Source organism: Lolium perenne, chromosome 3 (genome assembly GCF_019359855.2).
Source record: "Lolium perenne isolate Kyuss_39 chromosome 3, Kyuss_2.0, whole genome shotgun sequence".
Classification (NCBI taxonomy): domain Eukaryota; kingdom Viridiplantae; phylum Streptophyta; class Magnoliopsida; order Poales; family Poaceae; genus Lolium; species Lolium perenne.
Genome location: NC_067246.2, coordinates 198,511,345 through 198,522,658, shown reverse-complemented (window position 1 = coordinate 198,522,658; position 11,314 = coordinate 198,511,345). Strand labels below are relative to the sequence as shown.

Below are 11,314 nucleotides of genomic sequence, written 5' to 3'. Positions count from 1 at the left end.
CCTCGCCGCCACCTCTACCGCTACCTGAGCCACCAGGTCAGCCACATGCACATTGATGGTCGGCACAGGGGTGACCGCCACCTTAGACTCATAGAGGGGTTGTGAATCGGTAACTTACGAAGGGATCTGAGAGTCCCCAACGCAGGTAAGCGTATGGCTAAAGTCATCACAGAAGGAGTCCTACACGCATCGTAGTACATATAACGTGAATCTACTTGGGAGCAAAGCCATAGCTAAAGTGGACAACACAAACCATACCAACATCATCCTAAATCAGACAAGCAATACGTTGTAGTTGTGGACACCATAAACCCTAACAAGATCATGATAACTCAGCACATTTGGGACAAACAAGGAATGGAAAATGTGGCACCCTAGCAAGATCATGATAACTCAGCACAATCGGGACTACCCTTGCAACAAGATCAAACCCTAGCTAAGATCTGACAACTCCTAACCGAGATCTAAATATAACCGAGGTACCGGGATGAGGGAATCCTTACAGTCATCACCAGAGGTGAAGAAGTGTTGCATAAGGAAGAAGATGAAGCCGCCCAGATGCAGTAGCCGCTACCACCATCGCCGACCGGGGATCTGTGCGCCTCTTACCTGCTTGCCGACGGTAGAAGGAGCTCAAAATTTGGGGGGGGGGGGGGGGGGGAGGAGGAGGTAGAAATAGGTGATGGGGCGTGGCGGGAGGTGATGAAATCCTTCCCGCCCCCTTTTCGCTTTTCGGCGATATGCGCCGCAGCTTCCGCCATCTCCCTCCTCATCCCTGCACGTACGCTTAAGTTTTTCTTTTGCATCAGCTTCATGCGAGATTTGGGTGGCTCGCTGGAAACGGCTGATCTAAGCGTTCTTCCAAGGTTTGACCTGAGGGTGCTTTAATATCCGGTTCGTGTAGCAACGAGGCGAGGCAACCAAATGGCACCAATGCAAGCCAAGATGAGGCCAGGCTACCAAACGCGCTCATAACAACCGGGAGTACTGGATATGTTCTTTGCCTCATCTTGGTCCGTTACCAACTGCATGCGTTTTTTAGGTGAATGAAACAAGGGTAATTTCCGGGCAACGCAAGATTGAAATTCTAAAAAGTCACATGCGACTAGAGCTTCTTGAGCATGATCTGTGCGCCATGATCAGGCTGCAGAGTGGAGACCGGGAACGGCGCGTGCATGTAGGCCGGCGACAGGCCGAATGAGAAGCGTTGCAGTATCTTGCTCAGCGCCATCTTAGCCTCGACCATCGCGAAGTTCTGGCCGACGCAAATCCGCGGGCCCCAGCCGAACGGGAAGAAGGCGCGGGAGCCATTCCTGGACGCCTTAGAGATCCCCTCCGCGAACCTCTCCGGCCTGAACTCGTCGGCGTCTTCTCCCCACACATCTGGGTCATGGTGGAGGAAAACGATCGGGAGCGAGAGGGTCACCCCGGGCGGGTACCTGACACCGCCCAGCTCGACCTCCTCGTAGGTCTGCCGGTCAAACTGTACCACCGGCGGGTACAACCGGAGAACCTCGTACAGAATCATAGCCACCTGCACGCCCAACAATGTCAGAACCATGTGCTTCGAATCTACATGAAATCTACAGGATTGCACAAGTTTTGGGTTGTCCTTTTTATCGGATGTCCCCGAAGGGACGTTTTGGGTTGTCTTGAGCACTCACAATTTTTAATTGGCTTATGCCATCGAAGTCCGGCTGGCTGTCCCCGAAGACTCGCTGGACCTCCTCCCTGGCGCGGTCCTGCCACTCGGGGTGCATGCTCAGCGCGACCATTGCCCAGGTGAGCAGCACGGCCGTGGTGTCCATTCCGGCGAAGTAGAAGAGCTTGAGCTCGCCGATTATATCATCCATGGTCATGATAGGCTTGGCGGTTCCCGCCTCTTTGGTCTCAGCGATGTTGCACTCCATTAGCATGCCCAACAGGTCCTCGTTTTTGCTGGCATTTCCTTCTTTCATGGCCTTCTCCCTCTTGCCGATTATGCCTGCCAGCAGCGCTTCCACCTCGATCGTATTTGCCTTCATCCTTCGGTTGAGCTGCATCGGTATGAATCTGCGGAAAACAATATTATGAGGAACACGTAGATAAGGCGCAGCAATCAGAGACACAGAAGGAAGGGTCACCTGAAACCTGGGAGGTACAGAGAGTTCACCATCTTCACTACATTTCGGGCCTGCTCCGACTGTATTTGGAAAATCCTCCTCCCCTCGCTGAAGCTGCTGCCGAACGCTGCACGGGAGATGACGTCGCCGGTGAGGTTCTGAAACTCCGGCCACACATCAATCTCCTTCGTCTCGTCAGACCCCACGTGATCCTCCCATCTGGTTACCAGGTCGTTGCAGCATGCGACAAAAGCAGGCAGCATTTTCTGTGGAGCAACCAGGCATCAGATAAATTACCATGACCATGACGAACAAGTCTTCTAGAATTTCAAGTTACCGAAAGGGAAGATAACAAATCAGTTCTGTTGTGCCTATACTTACCTTTAGTTTCTCAACATGGAAGGCGGGGTTGATGATCTTCCGGTGAGCGGCCCATTTCTCGCCTTCGTGGCTGACGAGCCCGTTAGCCAGCCGCTTGACGATGCCATTAGTGAACTTGCGTTTCCGGAAGTGGCCATGCTTGTTGGTCAGTATTTCCCCCACCAGTTTAGGATCGTTGACGATCACCCTCGGCGTCGGGCCGAACCACGTCACCGAAATCTTCCCTGCAATTTCAGATTTCTCGAGTTTCGCACGGGATCAGAACAATGATCAATCGAGTACCATATCTGTACTCACCACACAAGTCGTCCTGTAATAAAGAGGAAATTACTTACCGTGTTCTTTGATCACGTTGTGGTAGAGAGGGTTCACGCGTGGTGTGATGTCGTGGGACAGCGGCATGGGCTTGGACCGGGCCACGCCGACCAGCCGCGCGAACTCCTTCAGGTCGCCGAACGGGAAACGGTACACCGTGCCGCGGAGGCCCTGGGCCCGCAGGGCTCGGCCCAGCTTCCGCGGGCTGATCCAGGCCATCTCCAGCACCCGCCAGGCCCACCACAGAGCCACCAGCGCTCCCAGCGAAAAAATCAATCTCCATGGCTGCGATAGCAGCACTACTCCGATCGACATGGCTGAGCTGAGCTGAGCTCTGAAGCGTAGCTCACACTTCGTTGTTGGGCAAGAAGAGGTCACTGGTAGCCTGGTAGGAGGATGAAGCTGTGCTATGCAGAGCGGCAAACTTATAGGAAACGTGAGGATAGTATAGTGTTTTGATGGAGTAACCGAAGCATATCGCGCTGCAGCTGAATCCTGCTGATTTTGCTGACATGCTTCTGCCGTAATTGAGTATGTATCCAGTTGACGATGTCAGCCTAAAGGAGAAAATAAACAGAATGAAATGGGACGTGTGATGTTTCAGCTCATAGATATATTTATTTTGATCGGGACTACGGCAGGTTTACGCCGGCCTGAACATTTTATAACCAAGAGCATTCACTACAGCAGGTTTAGATGCGACAGAATGAAATGGGACGTGATGTTTGGGCTCATGGGTGTAGATGCACATTATAAGAATTACATTTTAACTGATAAATAATCCAAAACAAATTTCAGGGTGTACATTTTAACATGACATATGCACACACAAAGTTTTGTGGGAAAGGGACATTTATTATGGTCAAAGTGGATTCAGCTTTAACATTTCCAATATTCTGAAAATCACTATGTACATAATCCCTGCTACTCCATGTCTCCATCCGTCTATGGATGTTATAATAAGGTGTTCAGAGTTTCGTGAACTTAATCTGCGCCCCGTGCTGGGGCTGCAGAGTAGAGACCGGGCACGGCGCATGCGTGTAAGACGGCGAGAGCTCGAACAAGAAATGCTGCAGGATCATGCTCAGTCCTATCTTGGCCTCCAGCAACGCAAAGTTCTGCCCGACACATATCCGCGGGCCCCAGCCGAACGGGAAGAACGCCGGCGAGTCCTTGGACGCGGCGGCGACACCCTCCGCTAATCTCTCCGGCTTGAATTCGTCAACATCTTCGCCCCACACATCTGGATCATGGTGAACGGACACAATGGGCAGCGCAAATGTTACGCCGGGTGGATACGTGATGCCTCCCAGCTCCGTCTCCTCGTACGCCTCCCGGCTAAGCTGTAGGATCGGTGGGTAGAGCCTGAGAACCTCATGTAGTATCATTGTCACCTGCAACAACAGAGAAGATGGGGATAAGCAGAGTAGCAGCAGCTAAAATGAGAAGTTCTATGTATAAATCCTGCTCTGTTGTACTCACGACTTTCAGCCGATTTATGCCCTCAGAATCCGGCTGGTTCTTTCCAAAGACGCGCAGAACCTCCTGCCTCGCACGGTCCTGCCACTCGGGATGCATGCTTAGCAGGACCATCGCCCATGTGAGAAGCACCGCGGTTGTCTCCATGCCTGCGAAATAGAACAGCTTCAGCTCCCCGACTATGTCGTCGGTGGTCATGGTCGGCTTGGAGCTTCCAGCTTCTTGGGTTTCTTTAATGTTGGACTCCATCATCACGCCTAGTAGATCGTCGTTGTCGGCATGGTCGTCCCTCATCACCCTCTCCCTCTTCGTGATTATGCCCTTCAGAAGCATTTCAACCTCACGGGCGTTTGCCTTCATCCTCCTATTGAGTTTCGTTGGTAGGAACCTGTGTAAGAAAAATTAACGAGCATCAGCAACTCACAGTTGAGGCTGTTTGTGTCATTATGTGCTACGAGTGGATATCTGATGTTCAAATTCTGATGATGAACTATATAGATGCACAAGCGCCGGAGTAGCATGTATGTAATTTTACCATGGTGTGACCTGCACTTATAGGTTGTGTGCAGGCTATAGTGTGAACAACACACGTAAATTGTGGGGTGTGACTACGACTGAGAACTAACTTCGTTCTCTTGCAACTCATGACTAGCACAAATCACGATGCAAATCGAATGGTGTAAGACTTAACTAAGCATGAAGTTCGTTCTCAGCTAGCTGAGAACTAGCAAATCCTAAATTGTGTGCTGTAAACATAACAAGGGGACTGTGTACTGAATTGACATATTACTAAATTAAGTAGACATTTGTTGCTAAGTGGTGCAGCATTCGATTGCTACAAAAGCTAATACTCCTAGATAAGGAAAGCATCTAGTGTGTGCTCCTCTGAAGTGTCGTTCTCTGTTTTCTTCCTTAGCCCAAACAAGAGACAGAACTAACAGAGTGAAGAACACTAAGAGTAGTTGCATCTGTCTGCAAGTTGAGCTCACCTGTAACCTGGGATATACATCACGTTTGCCATCTTGACAGCATTTTGTGCCTGCTCCGATTGCAACTGGAAGATCTTTCTCCCTTCGCCAAAGCTGCTCCCGAACGCCACTCGAGAGATGGCGTCACCCGTGAGATTCTGGAACTCTGGCCACACATCAATCTCCTGCGCATCACTCGACCCCACAGAGTTTTCCCATCTACCCACGAGTTCACCGGAGCAGGCAGCAAAAGCCGGCAACATCCTCTGCAAAAACCAATCACCCCTGTTAGCCGTCCTAAATTCTAACCTTGGTAAGGTGTTAATCAACCTCTCGTTTTAGCATCCTGGAATACTGCTGGGCAGTGTGTTCACCTTGAGCTTCTCGAGATGGAACGCGTGGTTGATGATCCTCCGGTGGGTGACCCACTTCTCACCTTGGTGGGTGGTCAGCCCGTTGGCCAAGAGTCTCTCGATCCGAAGAATGGACTTCTGCTTCCCAAACTGCCCGTGCTTGTTCGCCAGGATCTCCCGGAACAGTTTAGGGTCGGTCACGACCACCCTTGGCTCTGGACCAAACCAAGTCACAGCAACCTTGCCTGCAATCCCGATGTGATCTCTCAGCAAAATTGTTCCCAAACGCGCCATAGGCGAGATTAATCACCATATTATTTACTCACTAACGGAGAGAGAGAGAGGGAGGATTACCATGTTCCCTGACGACGCCGTGGTCGAACGGCAGCACTCGGGCGGTGACGGCGTGTGACGACAGCGGCATAGGCTCCGAGCACGCCGCCACGATGAGCCGCACGTACTCCTTCATGTCGCCGGAGGGGAAGCGGTACGTCGTGCCGCGGAGGCCCTGGGACCGCAGGGCCCGGGCCGTCCTCTGCGGGCCGAGCCAAGCACCGGCTAGCACGCGCCATGCGCACCACAGAGACAGAGAAGCCAGGGCCCCGAGAGCGAGAGCGTAGAGAAAGCTCCATGGTGGTATCAAAGATAAGCCTAGAGCCGCCATGCCCAGTGGTGATCCCATCCCTCACTGTACGAGGAAGTTGTACCACGGCAATAGACTAAGAGAAAACATCCAAGGCGGCTTGACTTTTCCTACTACCTTGCTACTGGTGCCATCGCGTCAAGCTTCTGTCAAAATGGTGGAGGACCGAAGGAGAGGGACACCCTTACAGGTAGTCCCATCTAAAGTTTCAGTGTCAATTCGTGTTTACTTCACTTTTAATACTTTTTGCACAACTTCAAAAATGTGCTAGATTTTTGTCCTTAAACGAAAATGGTACTATTTCGTAAATTTAGCTAAAAATGAAGATTTTATGCTAACAGCTCCTAAAATATGTAACGTCTAAGTTTCTTAGATTGAATATTCATCAATTATATTGTACAATAAGAGAATGCAATCTTGATAAAAGAATGGACACATGCTGATAGCATAGCAGCCAAAATAAAACAAAAGAAGTACAATTTGTGTGTTAGTTGCCAAAGGAGTGCTAATTTTATTACTTCTCTTTGCACTTTTTATGCAGATTCCAAACGTTGCTTCTGTACTTTTGCAGATTTTGTTTGTATTTTTTCAAAATATTCTGATGGTTTTACACTCAATTTAGGTGGTCATATAGTTTATGCATAATGTTGTTGCCTTGGTAAAATAGGGTAGTATGCAAGTTTTGTAGACTGAATATTCCATGATTTATATACTGCCATAACCGAATGCAATCTTTGTAAAAAAACCTGAGTCATGCTGATTGCATTGCAGACAGAATGAACAAATATGCAATCTGAACTCTGGTTAGTTTTTGTTAGTTGACCGAGAAGTGTGAATTCCATTACTTGTCGTTGCATTTTACATTTAGATTCCTTTTTTTTTTTACTTTTCAACAGATTTTATAGTAAGCATTCAGGTTGATAAACAAGGTTTAGACATATTCAAATCAGATAAATCATGTATCTACCCCCTAACCCTGATCTCGGTCGATCTTATGAAGTCTAGCATGAAGAGAAGTCCTTTTGGGTTTCAAACATGGAAATTTCAAGAACATCTCAAAAGCTTCATTTTAGAGTGACTAAGAAGGATACATGTTGTCAGTCAAGAAGAAAATAATGCTCTTATATTGAGAGAATCTATCTATCTCTGACAAGTCAAGAACATTGTTTGCCTTCTAACTCAACGGAATTGGTCATGTTTTGGGAGACATAAATTTTCTTATCTTGAACAATTATTTCTCCTCTCCGTGTCATGATCTTTATTATACCATCGTGAGATACAAGTAGAGAGAAACGTGTTTCCTGAACTTGCAGAAGATGATTGCCCATTCATATCTTCAGCCTGTGAAGATGCCATGACATTTGATTCATATTAGCATAAAGATTTTATTAGAAAGATTCTAATTCACAGGAAGATTTTTTTTCAAAAAGTCCACCGATAATTCATAATGTTCATCAGGAGTACAAGAAAATCCAAAATAAGAAAAAATACAAAAAGTTATTTGAACCACCTAACGAAGACTACAAGCACTAAGCACTAGAATGAAACGTTTATCATTTTGACTCTATTTTTTATAGTTCTCCTTTGTTGCTGAAAAGTTTATAATACCTGGTTCAAAATTTTATACGTCGCTATAAGATCTTGTCCACCTACGATTTTCGTGTTTCAAAAGTCAATAAGCTTTGACTGCACCTACATGCAGTGCCAATGAAGGAGTGGGACAGCTGGCCAGCCCAAGTTATCTATGCCGCATCATGGAGTTGATCGCCCGGTCCATAGTGTTGTCGTTCTGAATGCCACCCCACAGAAAGATCATCAAGTCCCCTTGTAAGGTTAGCCTTCATATTTGATTGTTTCTTGATTTGTAAGGACCTTTCTTTCTTCATTGACCATCGGCTGCACCTTTACATACCACAGATTCAAATTCGGCTTTTTTTTCCTTGAATATCAATTTATTGCCTCCACGAAGAGAAAAAAAAATTGAAGACTATGTACTGGAAATCTTACAGGATTCTCCTGTTGTTGCTTCTAGGTGCTGACCCTGGCATTGTAGGACGACTTTGGCTTAGCTTCATGGATTGGCTATGCATAATGCCTACGTGTGGGGTGCATGCATCATCAAGCTGGGAAACTGATTTGATAGTAGGATGAGAATCTGCTTGTGCTTGAAAAACAGTGGCTATGCATAATGCCTACGTGTGGGGTGCATGCATCATCAAGCTGGGAAACTGATTTGATAGTAGGATGAGAATCTGCTTGTGCTTGAAAAACAGTCTACTGAAACCATTGCAGTTTGAGAGGAGGGAGACCGCGAGAGTAGACCTTAGACGGAGGAGGGGTTAGAGTGTGTGAGTCTCAGCTGTTGTTCGCGACAGTTTAGCTGCTCTTGTAATTGACAATGCTTCTTCAAGATACACTTTGTGCGTGCTCTCGAAAAGAGAGAAAAAAAAACCATTGCAGTCTGAAAATGACTTGTAGAAACTGTTGTAGACTGAAACGTTGCTAATCAGGTTCTGTCATGTTGGGGCATGAGACTTGTCTGACATTATTGTAGTTCAATTAAAATAGTTTATATAATTATTTTAAATCAGTTTTTGTCTTTCTTTATGGCCTGCTATTATGTTGGATGACATGATACTAACTTCAGTGTTAAACACTAATACACTTGAAGATACAGCCGCATCAAAGATCACAATCGACAGCGGAAGTGAAAGCATGAGAAAGGCTATGACAATAGAATTAGCCACCACAAAGTACTTGTTAACATTAAATTCAAACGTTTGGATCATCAGATCAAAACCTTGTTTCATTTTGAAGTAATGCAATCGGGCACTGCAGCTGCACATACCCGAGAGTCGGGAAAACGCTGCAGCGCGCCTGAACTGTGAAGAAAGGAAGCATCTGGTTGGTGGTAACCATGGCGATTTTTTTTTTTTGAACAGGAAGAGGGGTCACGAACGACCCCGATGCTGCATTAAATCTTTGTCGGTGGTACCCATGGCGATGGTGCTATGGTAGTATAGTCTCAGTATAAAGACCAAAAACTACAAACTGCATAATTCGTGGGGCCTAGACATGTATCAGGCTTGCAGATAAGTATTGTTCGCAAGCCAGAGATATTAAACTCTGGTTGATAACTGCAACCAACATGGTCAAAACAGAGTTTTTTTTCCATGCATATGGTAATTCATGGCCCATATCTACACCGTGACACAACTACAATGACTAAGCACAAATTCACCTTCCTTTGGTACAATACACAATACTTACTCACAGAAGACCAGAAAGTGTAGAGCCAGAATGTAGCAGGAGAAAGATAATGCATCATCTAGGAGACAGTGAGGGCACAGCAACACACCAACTGAACATCAGTACAAAGTCCAAACCTCGCAGATGATGGAAGATAGACTAAACCTGAACAAACAGAAATAGAGGGGATAACAGGGCTGGACGGAATTGACCTGCCATGTGTTGTCGTGACTCGAAGAACGCAAATTTGTATCATACCAAGAGAAACGAGTCTGCAACAACCAAATGTAAAAGTAGTAGTAGTACATAGTTTGCAAGAGGAAGAACTGGGGCCTAACATTTGATAGTTCATAAAGGTAAAAGGGCCAACTATCGGGTATGAGATCTTGTTTGGATTAAATAAACTTATTGGGACAGTGCATAGCCAACATATAGAGAGGCACTTCATGAAGAAACTTAGAAGGATAAACTACAAACTTGCATGTAAATGTTCATTTGCATACTTACATGAACATTTTACAGTACCCTAAACTTATCAATCAAGTCAAGTTGAGCCTAGTTAAAGCCCAGCGATTTGCTTTACTTATCTGAACTTACAGGCATTTGATTCAATGTTGCATGTTCGAGCGATATTTTTCACAAATATTATTGGTATGACATAGATGGCTACATATATATTCTTTCAAGTTTGAATGCTAAGCAACTCTCTACAGAACCTTCTCTCTTATAGGTTGAACAACAAACATAAATCAAATTACTATCCGCTTTCTGTACATACACTATGTTGTAAACATGTGAAACGAAAGTAAAATAGCTATGGCATATAAAAATAGTATCATCAGTTTATCACCAATGCTGCAAAACAAAGATTCGTGAAAACCAGTGCTAAATACTATTCTACGGTTTAAAAAAAAGTCCAAACAGAATTTTATGCAAAACTGAAAAGGAGCATCTAAAATGAAACTACATATGAGCACTAAATTCAGGGGAATGAGATAATAATTCAAAGGCAACTCATATCTTCATTTTCCCACAAACAGTAATCGTCATGCAAGAAGGAAACCATGAGGGTAATCCTTGAACTCAATGGAAACATCAAGGAAATGTGACCGGGAAGATAAGAAGCAGAAAAAAAGAGCAAGATCTACATTCATAAAGTAGGAGACGAGAAATTAGACAAGGACACTAACAGCTCACATAATCTGTGGTGTCCATGCACTGATTTCACAAATAATAAGAATTGACCTACCAGAAGCTAGGTTGAGATCAAGTCGTTTGCTGGAAACATATGGTAATCATCAGGCCAGCTAGATCAGAATATCCCAATGGCAAAGCCGCGAAAATTAACTGCAAATCTCAACTTGAAACGAAAACATCATAACCATTTCGAAGAAGTTATGCATCTGAGATGGGTGATACATGAGACATCAAACAGCTTCTTTCCACAAAAAGCATTCTGTGCATTCACCAAAGCCTTCATACTTTCTGTATCTTCAGATACTCTAACAGAAGCCCACCTAGTAAGGTGGTGGAAGATATATATACTCCCTCCCTCCCGAAAAGGATGTCAAAGATTTGTCTAAATCCGGATATATCTATGCATGCATGATACAATTTAGTCCTAAGAGAAAATTGCTCATTTATTTAGAAACGGGGGAAGTTCGATCCACCACATCCCCCAACCAAGCTTCAACGGAGCAGAGAATCCCAATTTGTTGCAGTAATCATTAAAGCTAGCCAAGCACACAATGTTCCTTTGTGACAAAAGGGAACTATAGATATTCTTGACTTGATCCTGACTGCTCATGTCCAATGATGAGTACT

At 45.7% G+C, this 11,314-nt stretch overlaps 2 protein-coding genes across 2 annotated transcripts; both read right to left on the bottom strand.

Annotated features, from left to right (window-relative positions):
- Positions 1–1,018: 1,018 nt before the first annotated feature.
- Positions 1,019–3,514, bottom strand: LOC127343038 (cytochrome P450 CYP72A616). Its single transcript, XM_051369111.1, has 5 exons — positions 2,819–3,514; positions 2,484–2,707; positions 2,124–2,368; positions 1,665–2,052; positions 1,019–1,534 (listed from the first exon to the last, which is right to left on the bottom strand). The coding sequence occupies exons 1-5, from the start codon at positions 3,111–3,113 to the stop codon at positions 1,106–1,108; spliced, it is 1,581 nt and encodes a 526-aa protein (XP_051225071.1). The 5' UTR covers positions 3,114–3,514; the 3' UTR covers positions 1,019–1,105.
- Positions 3,515–3,632: 118 nt separating this feature from the next.
- LOC127343037 (cytochrome P450 CYP72A616) lies at positions 3,633–6,384 on the bottom strand. The gene is made up of 5 exons (XM_051369109.2): positions 5,953–6,384; positions 5,620–5,843; positions 5,267–5,511; positions 4,281–4,665; positions 3,633–4,192 (listed from the first exon to the last, which is right to left on the bottom strand). Exons 1-5 carry the CDS (start codon positions 6,278–6,280, stop codon positions 3,767–3,769), a joined length of 1,608 nt encoding a protein of 535 aa, XP_051225069.1. The 5' UTR covers positions 6,281–6,384; the 3' UTR covers positions 3,633–3,766.
- Between the last annotated feature and the right edge of the window lie 4,930 nt (positions 6,385–11,314).

Bases quoted from the DNA above. Each gene is read 5' to 3' on its own strand.
- LOC127343038 (XM_051369111.1), bottom strand. From the start codon at position 3,113: ATGTCGATCGGAGTAGTGCTGCTATCGCAGCCATGGAGATTGATTTTT. The intron at 2,369-2,483 runs GTAAGTATAGGC...GTTGCTCCACAG, and splicing joins TCCATGTTGAGAAACTAAAG to AAAATGCTGCCTGCTTTTGT. The intron at 1,535-1,664 runs GTGAGTGCTCAA...TTGGGCGTGCAG, and splicing joins GCATAAGCCAATTAAAAATT to GTGGCTATGATTCTGTACGA.
- LOC127343037 (XM_051369109.2), bottom strand. From the start codon at position 6,280: ATGGGATCACCACTGGGCATGGCGGCTCTAGGCTTATCTTTGATACCA. The intron at 5,844-5,952 runs GTAATCCTCCCT...TCGGGATTGCAG, and splicing joins CGGCGTCGTCAGGGAACATG to GCAAGGTTGCTGTGACTTGG. The intron at 4,193-4,280 runs GTGAGTACAACA...CTGTTGTTGCAG, and splicing joins GCATAAATCGGCTGAAAGTC to GTGACAATGATACTACATGA.